At 46.8% G+C, this 22,057-nt stretch overlaps 1 protein-coding gene across 3 annotated transcripts in view; it reads right to left on the bottom strand.

The window, feature by feature from the left end:
• Nucleotides 1-267: 267 nt before the first annotated feature.
• Nucleotides 268-22,057, bottom strand: part of LOC147449060 (vacuolar protein sorting-associated protein 60.2-like) — a 53,306-nt gene continuing 31,516 nt past the window's right edge. For 2 of the 3 annotated variants that reach the window (XM_086521563.1, XM_086521564.1), the window contains exons 4-9: nt 21,827-21,978; nt 21,578-21,671; nt 21,045-21,116; nt 20,859-20,970; nt 20,638-20,780; nt 268-537 (exon numbers count right to left, since the gene is read on the bottom strand). In XM_086521563.1, coding sequence (XP_086377689.1) covers nt 484-537; nt 20,638-20,780; nt 20,859-20,970; nt 21,045-21,116; nt 21,578-21,671; nt 21,827-21,978 — 627 coding nt within the window. In that variant the 3' untranslated portion in view covers nt 268-483. Of the gene's footprint in view, nt 538-20,607; nt 20,781-20,858; nt 20,971-21,044; nt 21,117-21,577; nt 21,672-21,826; nt 21,979-22,057 lie in introns of those variants that run through there. The other variant, XM_086521565.1, reaches the window with a different exon arrangement.

Below are 22,057 nucleotides of genomic sequence, written 5' to 3'. Positions count from 1 at the left end.
CCTTATATTATCTCATATTCAAAACCTCATCTATAAAGCTATCTTTCCATTTCAGTAAGTTACTAAATCCAGTAGATTATATCAACATGACAGGGTAACTGATAGCCTCAACTCTTAAACGTGGCATGCATAACAGCCAAACATTGAATTATTATGGTCTCAGTAACTCAAAAAAAAAGCCATTCAATACAGCCCTTTACACAACAGAAAACCACCATTATGATGCAATGGAGCTGCATTCCAACAAGATGCTTGGGCAAACTTGCACAACACAAAAAATGAAGTTCATATTAGCTCTTTGAAAGCAAAAGTGCTCACTTATATTTGTACAGAATAGAAAGAAAGAAAATACGGGGTAAGAATCCAGGTGTTCCTGTCCTATTCCTGTTGTCAATCATGTTAACTATACAGCAACATCAACCTGCAATGGATCAAATCTACATGCTGGCATGTTCATAAGATGAGCAACAAGCAGTCAGCATATCACGAGCGAAGTGATGCCCTGGGTACAGTAGGGAGCCCAAATTCGTCCGCAGCCTGAAGGAAAAAAAAACCATTGGCATCTCTCTCTCTCTCTCTATATATATATATATATAGATGTGTGTGTATGTATGTATGTATATGCGGAGTATGGTTTAGAGTTGCAGAGAATGTAGACAAATGTGGAGTAAACATGTATGCGTAGTAAAGACCTATATACGCAGGTGGATTTCGCTGTATCTCAAGCACTTCTCTCTTCTCTCTCTTTCTTCCTCTCCCTCTCCTATTGCCGTTCTCCAACATGAAGAAGCAAAATGGCAAGGACGATTCTCCGGAGGATACGATTCAAAACTGCAAAGAAGAAATGGGCGAGACCGTCGACAAGATTAATCGCAACCTTCTAGGCACAATAAAGGCACTCGAGGAACGTGTGTCGGTCCAGGAAAGCACGATAAACACACTTGAGGATCGTGTGACGGCCCAAGATGAGGAGATCGCATTACTCAAGAAAGAGCTTGCAGAGGTGCGATCACAAAACATACTCACAGAGGGAGAGCATTCACCATGAATCACTTCCGCTGCACATTACACCAAGAGTATTGTCTTTCAAAACAAGTAATTGACTATGAAGCCATTGGCTATAAACTTATGAAAGATAAACTTCTCTTTGCGCCTAAAACCGCCCAAGACCCTCTTGCTAAGGATCGAACCTGACCACCGATCCACTGCTAGAGATCCATCGACTCAACCTCGAAAACGTGTATGACTTACTCCAAAGCAACGAGAGACTCTTCAACAAGAAGGCGGATGTTTCGAATGTCTCAAGACTAGTCACACTTCTTTTACCTGTCCTAATAGAGCAGATAAACAGGTTATAGAGCAACCTCTTGCCAAGAAGGCCAAAACCCCCAGTGCGATTAGTTCTAGATATTTGTATCCTAACCCTACTAGATTCATCCAATAAATTATGTAAAGCTTATGGCAAAATTTGGGACCACAGCGAATATCTCTTTTTTCTTTTCCGAGAGAGAGATCCTTCTATCAGTTGATGAAACTGCCCATAGGGCTACAACCACCTCTACTAGAGAGGGCTACAACAATCATAAGGGGAGACACTCCCAATGAAAAAACAGCATATGTATAATGAGGCTAAATCAGGAGATGGGAGGGAAAAGCCACACAGGTGGGCGGTAGTGCCATTTGACACCACCCTGGACCATGGTGAAGAAAGGCTTAGGGCGCCAGAGCCGAAGGACCGCATCTCTACGCTCCCGCAGGTGGTCGGAGCTGCCCTGGAGTCTCTTGAACTGTCCCCTGAGAGTATGGATCAGCTCTAGCCAAAAATCTCGAACAGTCTCTGCTGGTGGCACAAGGCGAGCCTCAAAGATGCAGAAGTAGCGGGCCCGCCAGATGAACCAGAGAGTGAGGCCACAGACGAGCTCCCAACACACCTCTCTCTCACTGCACCACTCCTGTGGACTAAGCTCTGTAGCAGGCTGGAGTGTAGGTCGACCCCCCTGCATCACTATCATCCTGGTGGTGGAGGATAGCTCAAATTGTAATGCAGGGCCCACGAGAGTGGACCAAGCAGCTTCCCCCCAAGTGTACTTTTGTGCTGTGGAAAGAGCTGGCATCAGCCAAAGGACCCGAAGCCAAACCTGTTGTGCCATAGGGCAGTCCCAAAGACAATGACGCTGGCTCTCCAAAGGGTGGGCACAAGTTGCACATGCTGCCGAGAGGCCACTATGTACAAGCCAGCTCCCCACCGCTGTAGCTCTATGTGCAACCAGCCACTAGAACAACGTGACTCGACGCGGCTGTCTGGCGTCCCACAACCTCGCCCAAAAAGCTGACAAGAACTCAACTGTGAGACCCTCCTCCTGCAAATAAGGTGCTGCAACAGGACGAGCCTCTCTCCGTGCTGCCAGTTATGTGACGTCCCAATCGAACACTTTACTGAAAGAAAGGCACACTGGGATGGTCGGCTGAGGAAAAAGGATCCCTCCAAGATCCCACTGCATTCGTGCCAGTGGACAGCTCTCCCAAGCCCACAGCCTCCAGTGGCCTGTCTCAAGAGCTGCTGGTCAGGATCTATGACACAAGTCCTCCCACAGATGCCCACCACTGGGATCCTCTCAAAACAACACTCTGCAACCTGTGGGGCCTCTTCTGGGACTCTGTGTAATCGACCCTCGCCCTGTAGCTCGAAAAACAAGGAGGGTACTGTCTCTGAGCAAGCCCGAACTGCGATGAGGACCTCCAGTCGCGTGAAGGCCCCCATCCATCTGGGCGCTGCTGACTCGACAGGTGTAAGCCACTCAACTGGTACAGCGTCTGTGATGTCCTGACACGTGCTCTGCACCCGTCTCATGCCCTGTAGCTAGATGCTCCAAATCTCCTCTGACAAACATGAGAATTGTAAACAATCACCTAAAGTGCGTGTTGGACCCTCTACCATGGGACCCCAAGAAACATGAGGCCTACTACTAACCAAGTGGCCTCTCTGAGTGCTGACCATGGGGTTCCAAACAAGGGGCTGTCTCAGGCGCTCCTCCGTGCAAGTAGGTTGGTGCTGCTCCAGGCCTCTCCGCGGCTGCTCCCAGGAGCGAAGCAAGCTCACAGCAAAACGGTCCTCTAGTCTCCTCTTCAAGCCAACTCTGTGCATCTCTGTCAAAATCCATATGGTGGAAGGTCTCCAAGGGCCTCTTGCCTGAGGCACTCTAGCTCTAAGCCGCTGAAGCAAAAACTCCTAGGGCTCCTCCCCTAGAAGCAATCCTCTGACAACAACCTTCCCAAGGATGGCTCTGCTCTGTTGTGCTGGGTCTATGATCCCCAACCCCCCCTGAGAACAAGGTAGAGTGATGACTTGCTAGCCCACTTTGGCCCGGGCTATCTGAATATCGCACATCGACCAAAGGCAATTCCTGATCAACCTCTCTACCTGGCTGATGCAGGAGCTCGAAAAGATCCAACAAGATGTAATGTACCACATAGTAGCCAAAACCACCTGGCTGGCCACTACAACTCTACCTGCCAAAGAAAGTCGTGCCGAGCTCCAATGTAACAGCTTCCTCTGATGGACAGGAGGAGGGAGCAATCTGTTGCTCAGGAGATAAGTCCAAGCCAACCTGACAGCCCAAGTATCGAATTGCAGCCCCTAGGGGGATCCATATGAAACCCTCACCTAGCAGCCAATCAGGCGTAGGACAACCGAGAAAGCCACTGTCTTCCTCCAGTTGCTCAGTGCGTCTCATGCACAACAAAAGGTCTCAAGAGCCTGCTCACACCTGTGTAGGTTGGCCTCCTGGCCCTCCAAGTACGAAGCTGAGTCGTCTGCAAACTTAGCATCGAGTAGTTCATCGCCCCAAATAGGGAGCGCTAAGCCACGTAAACCAACCTGCTATGAAACCAAAAATCTGCTCATCGCCTCAGCATAGAACAGACAGAGGAAGGGGGCAAGAGGGCAGCCCTATCTGACCGAACGTGTGAGCATGAAAGCATCTGAGAAGCCCATCCTCCAAAGAGTGCCCTCCAAAAAGTCCCAGTCAACTCTATCGTAGACCTTCTCAAAATCGAGAAGTATCACCAGATCCTCACCATGGAGGCGCGCGAGGGCAGAAGCCTCCCAAAAAGTAAAGATGTTGTCAAGTGCTCCTTGACAAAACCTGTCTGAGTCCCATGTATAATGCTCTCTAGAAGTGGCTCAATCCTCAAACTCAAAGCCTTGGCAAGAATTTTGTAGGCCAAGTTAAGGATGGTGATGGGCCGCCACTGCCGAATCTCATCCAAGGAGCCACTCTTGGGAATGAGGTAAATCAAGCCCCCACTCATGCTGGCAGGCATCTCTCCTGTGTGTAACATCTATTGAAAAGCGCTGCAGAGGTCTGTGCCAAGCAAGTCCCAGTACTCTAAGAAAACTGGGAGTAAAACCATCCTCACCTGGACAGCTATCACAGGGAAGTGCTCTGAGGGCCACGTGGAGCTCCTCTAGCTGAAGAGGCAACTCAAACCTCTGGCGCATCTCCTCCGTCACAAGACAAGGCATCTGTGCCCAAACCTGCTCTCTGCATGCATCCTAATGCTCTGACTGAGGCTCTGCTGACAAGAGGTCACAGTAGAAGTCAATAGCAATTGCACGCATGTCCTCTGGCTCTAAAGCAACTGACCCGTCACGCCTCCTCAATTGGCTGACACTGGTGTGCGTATGCCGAGGTCCCACTGTCTCAAAGAATGCCCCCGTCACTCTGTCACCCACCTGGGTCCACTGAGACGCCTGTCGATGGAAAGCAAACTCATGACGCCTCTCCTCTGTGCAAGCAAGCTCCTGCAGAGCCTGCTGCAACTGCTCCTCCAACCAGGGACTGTCTGGGTGTTGTTCCTACATCCTCTACAGGGAAGCAACGCCCCATCGAAGACGCTGCTCCTCTCTCGCTGTAGCTAGGCGGGCCGTAGACTCCTGAAGAAAGAACCGACTAAGCTCAGCAAGTCCAAAGGCCACTCTGTCAGCAGGAGAGTCCTGCGTATCCAAGCCCTTTGTCCAAAGAGCCACCACTCGCTCTCTAAGCTCAGAGTCCAACAAGATCCTCTCAGGGATGCGTAGCATTGTACTCCCCCTCCTCTGTCTATCGGTCACTGTGAGAATCACTGGTGCATGGTCCGAAAAGGATGTCCCAGCCAAGATGCAAACTGCCCCACCCAAGTCACAAATGCGGTCACTAGCGTAGAAGCGATCTATTCTAGATAGATTCAACCCTCCAACTCTGCGATCAGAACGAGAGAAAACCAAGCTGTCAGGGGTCCTCACAAAACCTGAGTGTTGCCAAACATCAAAAACCCTCATAGTCATACAAAGCCGCTCCCAAGTTGCCAGCTCAGCCCCATGCACCATGACATGGCCACCTCTAATCCGATCGAAGGGGTCTTCCAACATGTTGAAGTCCTTCCCAGCACACCACTGCTCTGCATGCAGCAAAGACTCCACAACCTAAGACCAGAACTCTGCCCGTGCACTTGCCACATTGGGCGCATAAAGGTTCAGGAAACCTATGAGGGAACCCTGAACCTGCATAGTAATCCACTGAGCTCTGCCTGGTATAATAATACCTCTACCCACAATGGCATGCTGCAAAGAATCCGCAACAGTCATACATACCCCTCCCTGGATGCCTCCAAGTCCAAATGCAGCTGACCAAAACGTCTCATAGTGACCACGCAAAATCTGACCACACCGTCTAATGCAGCTCTCACACAGATGATGTTGCTTTAGCATAAGAATATCAATCTCACCACCCACAAGGCATCGCTAAAGCTCCTCACACAATCGACCCCTCTGACGCTAAAATTGGGACCCTCCTAATCCCTGCACATGAGATGATCCTCATGGAGTCGGTGAGAGAAAACAGATGTTGCAACAGCAACCGCTATCTTTGAGGCTGGTTTGGATGAGGAGTAATCCACATCTAAACGACCTCTAGACAAGCCCGTATGGAGTGATTGTCCCACCCAAGCCCAAGCCGAGCGTGCAGCCCATAGGGCTACATCCTCTATCCAAGGATCCTCATGTACAAATACATGGAAAGGAGGGCTCTGAGTGTCAGCAAACAAATGCACCACAATGTGCCTGCAATCCGCTGCATCGGGTGGCGTCACGCTAAAGTTGGCAAGAGGTCAAAGTGTCTGTATCAGATCTGTCATCCCTAAGTCCCTTGTGTGGTGTGAGAACTCAGTGGCTTGAATCTGGAGCCAGTCAAGAACTGTGTGCAGAGTCCACTCTGTAGGATCCCTACCGCACAGCGGGAAGAAGAAACCCACCGTTGTGTCCAAAGCCTCAATGCCTCGAGCTACAAGAAAGAGGACGTGGACTCGAAAGCAAGCCACCTCCAGGTCAAGAGAAGAGTCACCCAAGAACCGTGCGAAGCTGTAGTCGAAGAAGTCCCAACGTCTACGAATGTCAAAGCTATTCAAGCCTCCAGGGACTACTGCAAAAGGAGAAGTCTGTACCAGAAAAGGCGACCTCCGATGGGGTTGTCCCTCCCAAGCCACACAGCTCGTAGCGAAAGCACAACCAAGAGATCGCCTCGTGGCAAACGCGTGTCCAGTCCCCTGCATCTGAGGAGTGGTGGGGGAGGGGTCGGGAGATGAGGCAGTGGGCCCCAATAGGGAGAGAGGAGGGACGGAAGACGGGGGTGGAGGTGGAGGTGTAGGAGGGGGGGGGGGGGGGAGGGGAGGAGGAGGAGGAACGGCAGCGTCACCGTCCTTATGTGATCCCTTTTCATCGGCATGCCATATTGTACGTTGAGCACGAATCACTCATGAATGAGCATGGATGTATGCGGATTTCTCATGAAAAGCTGAAAAGGATGCATTCAAGGAAGTCACATTCCATGTCTCTTCCTTGGCATGACACAGTTTCCGAAAAACACAAGAAAGATTCAGCATCAAGCATGGGCATGTCCATTGTGATTTGCCACAGTTGATTGATTTAGATCAGAAACACAAGATTCGATTTCATTGTTTGCGTGTGTGTGGTGAATGGATTGGCACTCCGTGAATGGAATGGGTATGTTCATGTTTTTGTGTTGGAAGTGGTTTCGGGAATTTTCAGCCTCGGAGATTCTTGAAGAAGGTAGACGCATGACTATAGACGAAGTTGACGCATTGAAGGAGCTACAGATGACTTTGTGTCGCTTTCGGCGCGGCCCAAAGAAGCAAGCGTTGCAGACCTTTATGAAGTTCAAGTATCGCATGACCCACGCATCAGAGTGGGCCGGCAAAGAGTCCTTTCCAGGATTCCAGACCCTGTTGGCTATCTCCCTCGACGCCATACAGTTCGGTACCAGCACCTCACTTTGAAAAGGAGGGGATGTTACGTGCACATCTAACCCTATGTGTACGTGGACAAGCTACTTCATGGCATGGGTTCAGTTCAATTAGATTAGAAAGTGATCTGGCACTTTCGTGAGTGTGTTCACAGACCGTGCATGTCCAGACACTTAGGTTAGATGCATATCCTCTGGTTGCACACAACATGATCATCAACATTACCATCAGAATCCATCAGGAGCATTTTTGAGGACACAGAACCTATTTTCCCTATTTTTGACATTTTTTAGTTATTATTTTTAAGTGACTTTTGTTGGAAACTAGGTAGGGCAATTTTGCTAAGTTTGTATATACAGAAACCTAGCGCTAGCACTTTCTGGCAGAAGAGGCAGCAGGAGCACTCGCTCAACAGGAAACTTCTCATGTAAGGTGCAGCGGAAATGGATGTTGTTCTTTCTCAAGATGAGTGCTCCGTAATGTGCTCAAGGTTCCTTTTTGTTCTTATGGAAGGGAGAGCCTTCCGTCCTTAATGAGAGAGTGCAATGATCACGAACAAAGTGAATGGACATTGTGCATGAAAGTGTATGAGACTGAGAGATAGAGAGAGAAGAGAAATACGACACTAGAGACGTTGTAAAACCCTCCTCTGAAGGCCCCACTCTCGTCGGCAAGAGTGGTCTACTATTGATTGCACAAACTGGTACAAAGTGAATGATTGTGACTGATGCAAGTCTAGGCTAGATCGATGACGACAACGGGGATGGCGAGACCGATCTAAGGGCTGAAATCTATTGTCCTTGTACTGCTGTCCAAAAAACGCTGCTGGCTGAGTTCTGCTGGCTGTTGAAAACGCTATGGAAAAACGCTGGTTTGCTGGTCTTTATTGCTGAAAATCTGCTGCTGTTGTGAGCTTGAAATGGCTATGGAAAGAGGGCGACAAAGGCCTGCTGAAATCGCCCAAGGGCTGAGATCTGTGGCGACAAATGCTTGGATGAAAAACGCTAGACCTGATGAGACTTTGCGATGCAGGTTTACTGCTGAAAAGGCCAAGACTTGGGACTGTATGGCGATGGTGACTTGCTGAAAACGCCAGCCAATGGGAGGCTATGGCAATGCTGATGAAAAACGCTAGGGGCTGTGAGGTTTCTGCTTGGAGGGAAACGCCAAGGCTTGGTCTTGCTGAGAGAGAGGGTGAACCTGTTGCCGAGGGCCTATGTTCTCCTTGCTCATCTGCCAAATAGTGCTAGCCTTGGTTTGCTTATATATTATCTTACCCAATTTGCCCTACTTAGTTCCCAACAAAAGCCACTTAAAATAATAAGTGAAAATTATCAAAAATAGGGAAATAGGTAAAATACACTGGAAAATTCCCTTGAAGGATTCTGATGGGAATGCTTATGATCATGCTGTGTGCAACCAGAGGATATGCATCTATACTAAGTGCCTGGGCATGCACGGTCTGCGAACAGACTCACAAAAGTGCCAGAACACTTCTAATATAGACTGATTGGACTAACGGAACCCTTGTTATGAAGTAGCTTGTCCACGGACACATAGGGTTGGATGTGTCACGTGACATCTCAGCAGAACCCCCAAGAGGCCCTAGCGTTTTTGCTCCACAGCAGAAGGCTAGCGTTTTTGGACAAAACCTTAGATCAGCCAGCGTTTTTGCTTTGACAACAGCCTAGCGACAGCAAGAAGCAGCAGACTCCCTAGCGTTAGCAGATTCTCCACAGCAAGACCATTTCAGCCCTAGCGTTTTTGCATCTGCAAGACACTTCAGCATTTTTTCAAATCTTCGTGACGGAATCCCCACAAGCATCAACGTATTCAGTTTTCAGCAGTCAGACTCCACAGTAGAACCCCCGAACCTCGTAGATCTCACCTTCCCGCAGCAGATCCTCGCCGCACGGTCAAATCCCGCGAGGTTTACAGATTCAGCCCGGAAAACGCAGATTTCAGCATCTGCGTTTTCAGCGCGTCATCGTCGCATCGTCGCCATAGACATAGAGTCAGAATTCAACAGATAAAGATTTGCAGATTTCAGCCCTTAGCATTCTTAGATTTCAGCCCCCGTCTTCGACATCATCGGCAAGTCCAAGCATTGTAGAGATTTGTGCAATCATTAAGTAGACCGCTCTCGCCATAGAGAGTGGGGCCTTCGGAGGAGGGTTTGACAACATTCTGGTATCGTATTCTCTTCTCTTTATCTCTCAGTCTCAACACCTTCATTCACAGTCTTCACCGCTTTGTTTGTGTCCATTGCACTCTCTCACTAAAGGAGAGGAAGGCTCTCCCTTCCGTAAGTAAAAGGAACCCTTGAGCACAGTTCGGAGCACTCATCTTGAGCAAAGTTCAACATTCACTTCCGCTGCACCTTACATTCACATATTTTGGGTCTCTAGAGTACTTGATCAATCTTTCACACAAGTGTCAACCTACAATTGACCTTTGTACTCCGCTCTGTCGAGATTCCCCGTCAGAAATTTGCCAAAATCTCCTTTGGTTTCTTATGTTCCCATGCGGGGTTTCTACTTTTCTTCATTTACCCACAGAACAAAGGTTACGGATCCTCCGTAGAAGAAGAATCGTTTTGAGCTGTGATACCATTGTTACAGGCTTGGACACTCCAAGCGAGAAAGCAATAGCAACACACGAACCGAAACTGCAAAATCACTGACTTAAAAAGGGGAAGAGGTATATCGGCACGACGGAGTTCCGAGCCAAGAAGTAGTGGCCGCAAACACTGGCTCCGTTTTCGGTATTTCTTTATTATTTCGCTTCGCAAAGTACAACTCCCTAGGGTCAAACTCTCTTTGAGACTTTGCGTCCAAATGCTCTGCAGAAGAGTGGCCAAAGGGCTCTTTTAAACTTACAAGGGATGCGCAAAAGCAGAGCCCCAAAAGCTGTTTTTCTAAAAGCACAAACCCCCCAAAAGCATCTGCTACCAAAAGCTCTCATGAAAAGCTTCCCAAAACAGCCAACGCAAATCGCAAAAATTCGTACAGCCTGCCACGTCATTAGTTAGCGTAATTTACGAAAATCAGCCTTGGCGTTCAAGCTTTTGTTATTTGGGTTTTTGGCCCCTCGCCTAGTGCTCCATAAGCTGGGAAAGCCCCTAACCCCTTCAATTTTAGGCCCCTCAGCCACACTTTTTGGGCTTGGTTCTTCGGGTTCTAGTTCCTCTTGTCCACCCGACCATTGCTCTTCCAGTTGGGCACCCGGCACGCCACGTCATCCCTTTGTGATAGGTACTCAAATTGTTGTCTGCATAGAAGATTTCCACACAAGGCAAACACAATTCTTACTAACTCTAAACGTTCAATATTAAACAAGCTAAGACAATACTCAAACAAGGTTCAAACAAGTCGAAACAAGATCAGACAAATTCAAATAATACCCAAACAATATTCTTAAATGGAGCATCTATACACAAACATAAGTTTAAAGGAAAGGTCATGCAATGGAGCCCTCTGTCAGTCTGACTCAATGGATAATCTGCTTTCCATCCTGTTGCAAGGTAATTACTTGTTGTTGAATGACAATGCTAGCATCATTCTAATGATGCCATGACATCCGCAACAATGCATCACAATGCCCCATTTTCATAATATGAAAATCCCCTTTGCCATTATATCCTTGGCTGGTAACCAAAAGGGAGCCAATGAGTGTTGTAACTTCATGAATGTCACCAGTAGCAAACTCTGCCTCGAATTTTGATTCAACGTGATTGTTAGGGACGCCCAAACTTTTGATGAAGTTATGGAAAATGAAATTCTCTGTTGCTCCTGGGTCAAAAAAGATATTCGTTGTGGTCCTAAATTTTGCCATAAGCTTTACATAATTTCTTGGATGAATCTGGCAAGGTTAGGATACTAGGTCAAAAAAGATATTCGCTACACTTGAAATAGAAAAAAGGACGAGAAGGGAAAGCTCGTTGCTGCCTCACACACACCTCGCACTCGCACCTGCAACCCCTCCACACCATCGCTCTCATCTCTACCCTCCTCCCCAGCCCACTTTCTCAGCTCGTAGGAAGTCGATTTTTTAGCCTCCTATGAGTTTCGCGTCACCTCCGCCCTTCTCGATTTAGCAACAGACACAAAATGGCAGCTTCTGCTCCACCTCAGAGGGACTCTACAGAAGCCCCCTCGCCTGACACCGCGGAGCCGACCCTTGGACTTGCTCTCTCGCCAGATTAGCAAGCGAGTTTGATGATCGAAGTGGAACACTTGGAAGCCACTTCGGTTAACTGCAAGGTCATTGGCATTTGGCCCAGTCGGGGCGAGGTTCGGGATCTACTTCAGGTCCCCCTTCTCTCCGATGTGGGCGAGATCATCGATGTCCAGATGCTCGGGAGAAGGGTACTACCAGATAGCATTCGAGTCTCCAGAGATGACGGCCAAGTAGATTTCGATGAGCCCGCTCAGCATCCGAGCAGCTCGAGCTTACTTCAGACAACGGCATCATGGTTTTGACCCTACTATAGATGTGCTCGAGGAGGAGGCCGACTTGCCGATTTCAATCTACTTCCCAGGCCCGAGGTGAGAGTACCTCCCTCTTCTCCCCAGAATTGGTTCCATGTTCGGGACAATTCTGGAGTCTCCGCACACTGCAGCTTCAGTTGTGGCCACGGCCGCAGGTTTACCTACTGTGCGGGTTCTTGTTCGAGACACACACTCCCTCCCGAAGGTGATACTACTGCCTCGGGTGAGTGGGGGTTGGATCAGACAGAGTGTGGAGTATTCGGGTCTCCCGAATCACTGTTTCATTTGCAGACAGATGGGCCATTTAACAAAGGCTTGTCCTCGTAGGAGACCTCGATCCACAATGCATGCGCAGCCTCCCAAGGCTGAGCATGCCCAACAGCCAGATACACGGGATGCACAGGCTGGTACCTCGACAGAGACCAGCGATCAAACAATTGATGGTTGATAGCAGGTGCTTGACCACCGTCGACAGGGGCGGGCTCGCCCCGCTGCTCCCCTTGGTGGCCGACCTCCCGCAGCTCAGCAGCACTAGGTTCTGACAGGGAACCGTTTCGACCCCCTTCAGCAGGACCTGCCTAAGGAGGCCCTATCCACTTCAGTTCCTCCGCCTCCATCTCCTCCTCTCCTTCCTGCGGGCGCACCCCTTGGCGGCCTTGCGCTCACACCAAGGTTGCTTTTTCCCACATCACGTCGATTGGCCGGCTGCTAAGTGCACGGTCCGCTCTCAATGAGTGAAAAGAGGCACAAGGGGAGGCTGGACAAGCCCTTATTTCTTGGGTTACCTATCACTCTTCAAAAACACGATTAAAAATCGACACGCCCAAGAGGACTTGGGTTACGTGCGACCGCAACAAGCAAAAAAAAATTATGTGGTTCTTGTGGTTCTTTCCTTGAGTGATACAGAACACTACCAAAGCTCTAATACCAATGTAAGGTGCAACGGAAGTGAATGTTGAACTTTGCTCAAGATGAGTGCTCCGAACTGTGCTCAAGGGTTCCTTTTACTTACGAAAGGGAGAGCCTTCCGCTCCTTTAGTGAGAGAGTGCAATGGACACAAACAAAGTGGTGAACACTGTGAATGAAGGTGTTGAGACTGAGAGATAGAGAGAAGAGAATACGACACCAAAATGTTGTCAAACCCTCCTCCGAAGGCCCCACTCTCTATGGCGAGAGCGGTCTACTTATAATTGCGCAAATCTCTACAATGCTTGGACTTGTTGACGATGTCGACGACGATGAGGACGACGGGCTGAAATCTAAGAATGCTAAGGACTGATATCTGCAAATCTTTATCTGCTGAATTCTGACTCTATGTCGATAACGAGGTCGATGTCAACAATGCGACGACGACGCGCTGAAAACGCAGATGCTGAAATCTGTGTTTTCCGGGCTGAATCTACAAACTTCGAGGGATTTGACCGTGCAGTGAGGACGTGTAGCGAGGATCTGCTGCGGGAAGGTGAGATCTGCGAGGTTCGGGGGTTCTACTGTGGAGTCTGACTGCTGAAAACTGAAAACGCTGATGCTTGTGGGGATTCCATCGCGAAGATCTGCAAAAATGCTGAAGTGTCTTGCAAATGCAAAAACGCTAGGGCTGAAAATGGTCTTGCTGTGGAGAATCTACTAACACTGGGGAGTCTGCTGCTTCTTATCGCCAGGCTGTTGTCAAAGCAAAAACGTTGGCTGATCTGAGGTTTTGTCCAAAAACGCTAGCCTTCTGCTATGGAGCAAAAATGCTAAGGCCTCTTGGGGGTTCTGCTGAGAAGTTGCCTGTTGAGCGAGTGCTCCTGCTCCTGCTCCCTCTTCTGCCTGAAAGTGCTAGCGCTAGGTTTCTATATATACAAACTTAGCAAAATTTCCCTACCTAGTTTCCAACAAAAGTCGCTTAAAAATAATAAGTGAAAAATGTCAAAAATAGGGAAAATACGTTCTGTGTCCTCGAAAATGCTTCTGATGGATTCTGATGGTAATGCTAATGATCATGTTGTGTGCAACCAGAGGATATGCATCTAATCTAAGTGTCTAGACATGCACGGTCTGCGAACAGACTCACAAGAGTGCCAGATCACTTCCTAATCTAACTGAACTGAACCCATGCCATGAAGTAGCTTGTCCACGTACACATAGGGTTAGATGTGCACGTGACAGTGAATCACCTGATAGCGAGAAGCTGTCGATTCTCCTCTCAAGACGGTATGTTGAAAGAAAAGCCCAGTGCACAAAAGTAGAAACTGTACTCGCATAAAGAGTTTGATAAAGCTCTTTATAAGAAGACGAACCAATTAATGAAAGGCTTAAGCACTCTTAAAAGAAAAGGAAATTAGTGGATTTCCCCAGTTATTTGGGCCAAAAGTAGACTTTCGAGGTGGTAAGCAAATCAAAGAAGCATGTTCATTATAAGAATGACCCAAATTTTTCTTCGTCTTCAGAGAGTTCCAACAATTCATCATCCTCTAGTTCCAAAGAGGATGAGAAAAGGTAGAGGAAGTGGAGAAAAAGCAAGAAAAGCAGATCTTTGAAAAAGACTAGAAGGCATAGGGAGACATCTAGCAATTTAGAGGAGGAGATCTCATCCTCTTTTGAGAGTTCAAATAGTGAACAATAGGACAAGAAGATCAAGGAGTTCAAGAATGGGGGTCATCAGTCTGCTTTGACACGTTTTCAACCTACCAAGACACCCATCGAGCCCTTGAATTCATACAACTGTTTGACATCGTCTTCTCGGGAGGTCATTTCTCGGGACGCTCCAAGGTGCGATGTCACGTGACACATCCAACCCTATGTGTCCGTGGACAAGCTACAGCATGATCAAGGTTCAACCAATCCAATCAAGTCTAGATTAGAAGTGATCTGGTACTTTTGTGAGTCTATTCGTAGACCGTGCATGCCCAGTCACTTAGCATAGATGCATATCCTCTGGTTGCACACAGCATGATCATTAGTATTCCCTTCAGGATCCATTAGATTCAGTCAGGGGAATTTTCTAGTGCATTTAGCCTATTTTCCCTATTTTTGGTATTTTCACTTATTATTTTTAAGTGACTTTCCAACAAAAGTAGGTAGGGCAATTTTGCTAAGTTAATATATAAGCAAACCCAAGTTAGCACTTTCTGGCAGAAGAGGCAACAGGAGCACATGCTCAGCAGGCACCTTCTCAGCAGAAGCAAGAACCTTGGCGTTTTCCATTGCTGTCATCGCCAACAACCTCAAGCACCTAGCGTTTTCTGTTCTAGCAGTTTCCCGTACCTGCAGTACCCGATTCCCCTTGGCGTTTCCAATCCTTGCATCATCGCCATCAGCAGGCAGCCCTAGCGTTTCCTATTTTCAGCCAAGCTTCCCCATTTGCCAACGTTTTTACTAACGCTCAGCCCACAGTCCAGCGTTTTTTATTTTCAGCCAAAATGCAGCAGAATAGGCAGCGTTTTCAGCATGCTTGATCAACAGCAGATTCAGCCCTAAGTACACGTAGAAGATCCCCCATTTTCAGCCTTGAAAACGCAACCAAAACAGTCATTTTCAGCCACCGAAACAGTCCCGAAATTCAACAAATAGAAGACCACAGATTTCAGCCCTAAGTCGTCGTCATCATCACCGTCGTCGTCATCGGCATAGTCCAAGTTGCATCAGTCCATTGCATACGCATTGTACCACTTTGTGCAATCAAAAGTACACCACTCTCGCCGACGAGAGTAGGGCCTTCGGAGGAGGGTTTTACAACGTCTCTAGTGTCGTATCTCTATTCGCTCTCTGTCTCTCAGTCTCATACACTTGCACGCATAGTGTCCTTTCACTTTGTTTGTGATCATAGCATTTTCTCATTAAGAACGGAAGGCTCTACCTTCCATAAGAACAAAAGGAACCTTGAGCACAGTTCGGAGCACTCATCTTGAGCAAAGCGCAAACAATCATTCCGCTGCACCTAACATGCGAAGGGCGGCATCTTACTTGAAAGGAAACACGCACACATGTTGGTCTACCCTATTGTTTTGCAGAAAAGCACACAAAAAGTGGGTAAAATTCAAGAGAATTTTCACTTTTGCCTGGATAACAAAAGAATATGAAGAAGATGTCATCACGGCTTGGCATCATCTGAGAATGACTAAGAAAGACACTTTGGATGACTATTGCCAGAGGTTTTGGGATACCTATTTGCCATTGTCCTCGTTTTGGAAGGTCACTTTGAAGGACCAGATTGAGTGGTTTTGTTGTGGATTGCAAAAAGAGATTTGACTGTATTGTCTGCAACAAAAGTTTGACTCCATTCAGAGACTTATGAGACATGCCAAGCAAGGTTTGGTATGCTTGCCGGCTCATTGATCTATCCTACCGACAAGCCAGTGTCCACCTTAACAGGGAAAAAGTCTTCCAATGAAGAGAAAGAACCAAGGGAACCGGATGAAAGTTCATTAGAGGAAGTAAGGGAATTATATGATAGTGCGTCCGAGTCGGCGGATGGTTTATTGAAGACTTGCGACAGATCAGATTGAGAACAAGGGAGGCCAGTAGGGCTACCAACAAGTCACAATGCACCGGAAAAGAACGAAAAAATAAGCTAGGTCCATCGGATAAATTGGTCAAGGGTACTCTTTGGCCCTCGATGCAAAGTGGACAGAGAAGAAGAACATCGCAAATTCCTCTTCAAAGAGAGCTCTACCTTCAAGATTTTCAGATATTAGTCGTGTCTATGCCAAAAGTTACCGATCGGTAGATTGAATATGGTGCAGTGCGTCATAGATTGCCTAGATTTTAGGGCTACTGACGGACTGACAGTATGACTTTATGAATATATGTTCATTGAATTGAAAATTTCCTTAATTGAATCAAAGACATGTGCTCTTTCATGTGTGTATTGTTAGAGACATGTGGAGAAAGATGAAATGTCTGCAACATTATGCCTGATGAACGATTTGAACTTAGTACATCTAGAAATTTGTTAGAGATTAGAGAGATTTGGATGTGATGGATGAGTGAATGAGAACCGAATGTGATTCTAAGCGCATCAAGATGTCTATTTGGATGAGATAATTGGATATTGTTGTGAGTGCATCAAGAGTTTTGGAAGGATAAGATGGTTGCAAAGTGATCTAGGTGCATCAAGAGTTCCAAAAGGATGAGATGGCTAGATTGAATGATTGAAACACAAGTGTTCAGTTGTCACGTGCGCACTTTACTTGCGCCACGTGGACACGCTTCTGCCATAGTCTAGCGTGAGTCTTAGCTTAGGACTAAGCCTGGCACTTTGTGAGCCTCTAGTAGAACGTGCATGCCCAAGCTGGTCATAGTTGCATTTACTCTTGCACACTCAATTTAGCTGATGCCCTTTCACGTGTGAACCACCCCTAGCTTGGCACTTTTAATAATCAATTTTAATCCTATTTTTTTAAGGTGAATCGTGGGTTGAATTAAGCCCTACTCGACCCAGCCTGCGCCACTTATAAAGGGGGCAACGATCTTAGCTAGAAGGAGGAGGGGCAGCGTTGGCAAAGTCACCTGCAAACCAAGCAAGGGAAGGCCTGCACCTGTGTTTTGGAGCCTCTCCAACAATGTTTCCAGATTTTGCAATTGTCAGCGTTTCCAACCAAAGCCAACGTTTTGACCTTCCTCATCAGCATTACATAATACCAATACAACCCCGTCGTCGACACCGTCACCAACAGCACCTCGTCATCGACTTCACCGTATTCGACACAAAACCATCGTCGACAAAGACCCTTAGTACACCGTCGTCAACTTCATCGTCGTCGACAAGGACCCTTAATACCTCGTCGTCGACTTCATCGTCTTCGACATAGACCTCGTTGTCGACCTCCTTGTCTTCGACATGGAACCCGCAATACCCATCGTCAACATAATCATCACAAACACGGGCCCATCAGTACCTCGTCATCGACATCACCGTCGTCGGCATAGAACCTCTCAATTCTTCAGTACCCAGTAGTTCCCAACACCAGTAGCATCAGTTCAATACCCAGCATCTCAGCATTTAGTCATCGTAGTAGCATTTGTGCAAAAATAAAGGAAGTACTTGCTTTGGCAAAAGAGCAAGGAGACCCTTGAGGGTAAGGATCCCAGCATTTAGCCATTGTAGTAGCATTTGTGTAAGAATAAAGAAAGTACTTGCTTTGGCAACAAAGCAAGGGGACCCTTGAGGGTTGGGACCCGGCATCCCTATGTCGTCTCTTTTCTCTCTCTTTCTTTCAATTCAGTTCAGTTCCTTTAAGTGAAGTAAAGTGTCGCTTGTGTTTGTGTGCAGAGTACTAGATCCGAGCAAATCCTTATTCTCTTCTGCTGCACCTGACATCAGTGACAGCTAAGTGTCTGATTTTGTTATTTGCATGCTATGTGGATGGATGTACTGGCTTGATTGAAATGTGAAAAGAAAGGATGTGATTGCTAAATAGATTACAATGATCATGATTTGTATCTGAGACCCTCGACAAAAATGTGATTGATCAATGACTGATGTCTTCGTAGAAGTGCTGATCGGTGGAGTTTGGTGCATGTGTACATAGAGTTAGTGTCTATTGAAGAAAGTTTCTGCCCCTTCGCAGTTTTGCAGGCATAATCGAGGGCGATTACAATTCTTTCAAAATGGAGGAATGTCACAAAGTGAGGACGTAGTGTGCCCAACTAGCAAAGGAATGGCCATGTGGACATGAGGAACTGGAACCCGAAGGACTAAACCCAAAAAGTGTCGTTGAGGGGCCTAACTCAAGGGATTGAGGTTTCCTAACCCTACCCAACTTATGGAGCGCCGGCCCAGGGGCCTAAAAACCCAGATTTCAAAAGTTTGAATGCTGGGGCTAATTTCCGTAAATTGCGCTGATTGATATGTGGCAGGTTGTGTGGATTTCCACAAATTGTGCTGGCTGTTTTGGGCAGCTTTTTGCGAGCGCAGGGGTTTGTGCTCTTAGAAAAGAAGCTTTTGGGGCTTTGCTTTTGGGCATCCCTTTTAAGTTTAGAACATCCCTTGGGGCCACTCTTCCACAGAGCTTCTAGACGTAGAGTCGGAGAGTTGGACCCTCAGGAGTTGTACTTTGTGAAGTAAAATAATAAGAAATACCAAAAGGGGCACCAGTCTTTGGGGCCGGTGCGTCTTGGCTCGGAACTCCGCCGTGCCGTGTCGACTCGTTCTCTCTCTCCCTATTTAAGTTTAGTGATTTTGCAATTTTTCTTCGTGTGTTGCTTATGATTTCTCGCTTGGAGTGTCCAAGCCTGTAACAATACCATATTAATGTGACTTGGAAATCTTCTATGCAGACAGACGAAAGTCTCTAGTACCGTATAGATATGAATTGGAAATTGTCCGTCCAGAAAGACAAGTCTTGAGTACTATACATATGTGGGAGAGCTTTCCATGCTTATGTGAATGCATCTGTAAGTTGTGCATCTTTGGCATTAACATTGGCATTGGCATGGCATTCTGTCGCATTTGATGAAGCATTTAACTCTAGTGAATCAAAAGTTCCGGCTTGGATGAGATAGACTAGATGAGTGGCCTTAGTGTATCGAGACATCATGAAAGATCAGTGAGGTTTGGATGTGATGAGTGAGAAGATCACTATTCTAGAATATCAATCGATCTAAAAAGGATGAGATGACTAGATAATATCTGATTGTAAAACTAGAATTTATGTTCATCCATGCAAGAGAATGTATTCTCTAGTGGAGATGGTAATTGGCATATAAGCATGAAGTCAATGTTTGCTCATTGATTTTTGTAGGTGTAACCACAACCGATTATACCAACAAATGTATGCATGAAGTCAATGTTTGCTCAAGAATCAGGTTGATATTTGTAGGTGTAATTGCAACCGATTACCTTTCTCTAGGGGGATATATGTCACAACTCGATGACATGGCATAACCTTGCACCGTACTTGAAGGGAGGAGACACATTCCACCCAAACGGGCACAAAACTAAAGGATCAAAAGCTAGCCGTACAACCCCGTAAAACATGGCAGAATTCACGCCGTAATTTGTGGCAGAAAATACTGTGCTTACATAACACTTGTTCGGATAGGTGACGTCACACAAGGCAGCTTTTTGCATCAGGTTGTGAAAGCGGATGACTTTTTGAGTTTCAAAATTTAAGCCTCTTGTGAAAAGCACGCAAAGGGCCTTTAAATATACTTGCAGTCAGTTGTAATGGCAATTGCTCCTCCCGGCAATTGTCCATGTGAAGAGCAATTAATAAAGAAATACCATAATGGGGCACCTAGTCAAGGGCCAGTGCGTCTGGGAGTGGAACTCCGCCACTCCATGTCTCGTCTCAAGTGTGAAGTGTTCTCTCGATTCAAGTGTTTAGAGTGATAAAGTTTGTTCTGGTTGTTACTTCCCATTGGCACGTGATGCCCTCCCGGTCACAGCTCCCTCTAAATGCAAAAATGCTTCAAAGAGAGAGGTCCCTGCGACGCAAACGCAGCCACAAGTCACCCTCCTGCTGGCCTGAAATCTGGAGACAAATTAGGCTGGAGTCGTCAAGCCGTGGCTCTGATACCATGGCAATGTGCAGCAGATAGGGAGGTACACGAGGGAAAGAGTGCAAGGCCGGCAGGCAACCTCTACAGCAAGAGATGGTACAAGACTCTGCCACCACCCTCTTTGTCTCTGTGCACACATGTTTTGCAAGTTCAAGTTCTTCCTGTTCAATGTGTTAGCAGTCTGTTGTCAGCCGACCGCCTGTTCATGTACGGCTACAATCAATAATTGAAGAAAGGACGACAATGAGGAAAACAAAGAAAATGGGGGGGGCGGAGACAAAGAAAAACAAACTACGTGTCTCTATGTCTTTAATGCTCCTTTTCTCAAAAGCTAAGAGCCTTAGTTTAGTGCTTGTGTACCTGGGCTTGTGGAGCGGTTGTGTGTCCAGCAGGTACAGGCGGAAGGTCTGCATCCAAGTCAGGTTCCTTATCTGGCTGAAGGTAAGATGGCACTTCACTGGATTCTGTCTCTAGGCCCATGTCAGCCTCTAAAGCATCTAACTCTGAAAAATGTTCAGTAACATTAGAATAATTGACGTGAAGTACCAAAAGCATCAATCAGACTTGTCTCAAAGGATCACCTCCTAAGAGGTCATCCTCATCTATGTCATCAGGAACACTGTAGTTTCGCCCCAACGACTCCTGGATCTCATTACTTATGTCCATCAAATCCATCATATCATCTTGCATTCTCTGTCAACAAATAGAACGTTGGCTCAAACTTACAAGCATAAGTGCAGGTTGAAGTCAAGACAAGGCTTCCTTACATCAACATCCTCAATCTTTAAAGTTTTCAAAGTTCCTTTCAAATCCTTGTTTGCGGCTTTCATTGCTGCCATCTGCCATTCAAAAAAATTATTAAAGCATCACAATGCATCTTAAAGTTAAACTATTCTGACAGTTGATATCAAAAGCCTGTGTGCAGTGTATGGGCAAATGTGCAAGAAAATTTTTTCCCCATACTTTCCCAAAGTACACAGACATGCATACATACATTTCCCCTTCCAGAAACATGGTGGGGCATCTACTGTTCTGCAAGAGCAATGAGCTCTCATTAACACTATTGATGGGTGCCCACCACGTGCTGAGAAGCTGAGGAATCACCAAGGGATCCTCCTCCTTGAGGAAACCAGCCAAATGCAAGGGTGGTTTATAACCAAAGGTATCCCTTCCCAAGCCAGTCGAAGGGGACTTGAACTTGAAACAAATTGGTTATGAGACACAAGTTGCACCATTCGACCAACTTGTTGGGTGAGGGACAAGAGTTTTCTAAAAGTTACAAAAACAAGACCCAACTCACAGTTTGTTGAGCATCTTTGATTCCTTCAGTGGCAAAGGCGACTTGATCAAGATTGAATGTCTGATTATACATCTGATCTCTTTGGCCCTCATACCTGTCAAGCAAAATTATTCCTCACATTATTCCTGCTTCTGCATAGGCTGCACTCAAAGACTAGCCTCTTGTTATTTAAAGAATCCCACGCAGCCTTATTCTAGACTGAAGCAGATCAAACAGCCTCAAAACATGACTTGCCAGTTTAACCCTTACATTTTCTTTTGTTTCAGAATGCGCATAGCTCGAGATTTTATTGCTTCTTGTGCAGGACCTGGCCTGGTCTTCTTGATCTGCTCACGATACTTAACCAGTTCAGCATCAAGCTTCCTGATTTTCTCATCAACAGACTCGCCTCGTTTATTGATCTGAAGAGCAATCAGAAAAATGAGAGTAAAAGACAAGGTACAAACTGAGCTGACTATCATGGGTGTAAGGCACTGAGAT

The sequence above is a fragment of the Adiantum capillus-veneris genome, chromosome 10 (assembly GCF_014529385.1).
Source record: "Adiantum capillus-veneris isolate H3 chromosome 10, ASM1452938v2, whole genome shotgun sequence".
Classification (NCBI taxonomy): domain Eukaryota; kingdom Viridiplantae; phylum Streptophyta; class Polypodiopsida; order Polypodiales; family Pteridaceae; genus Adiantum; species Adiantum capillus-veneris.
This window is presented reverse-complemented; position numbering and strand designations above follow the sequence as displayed.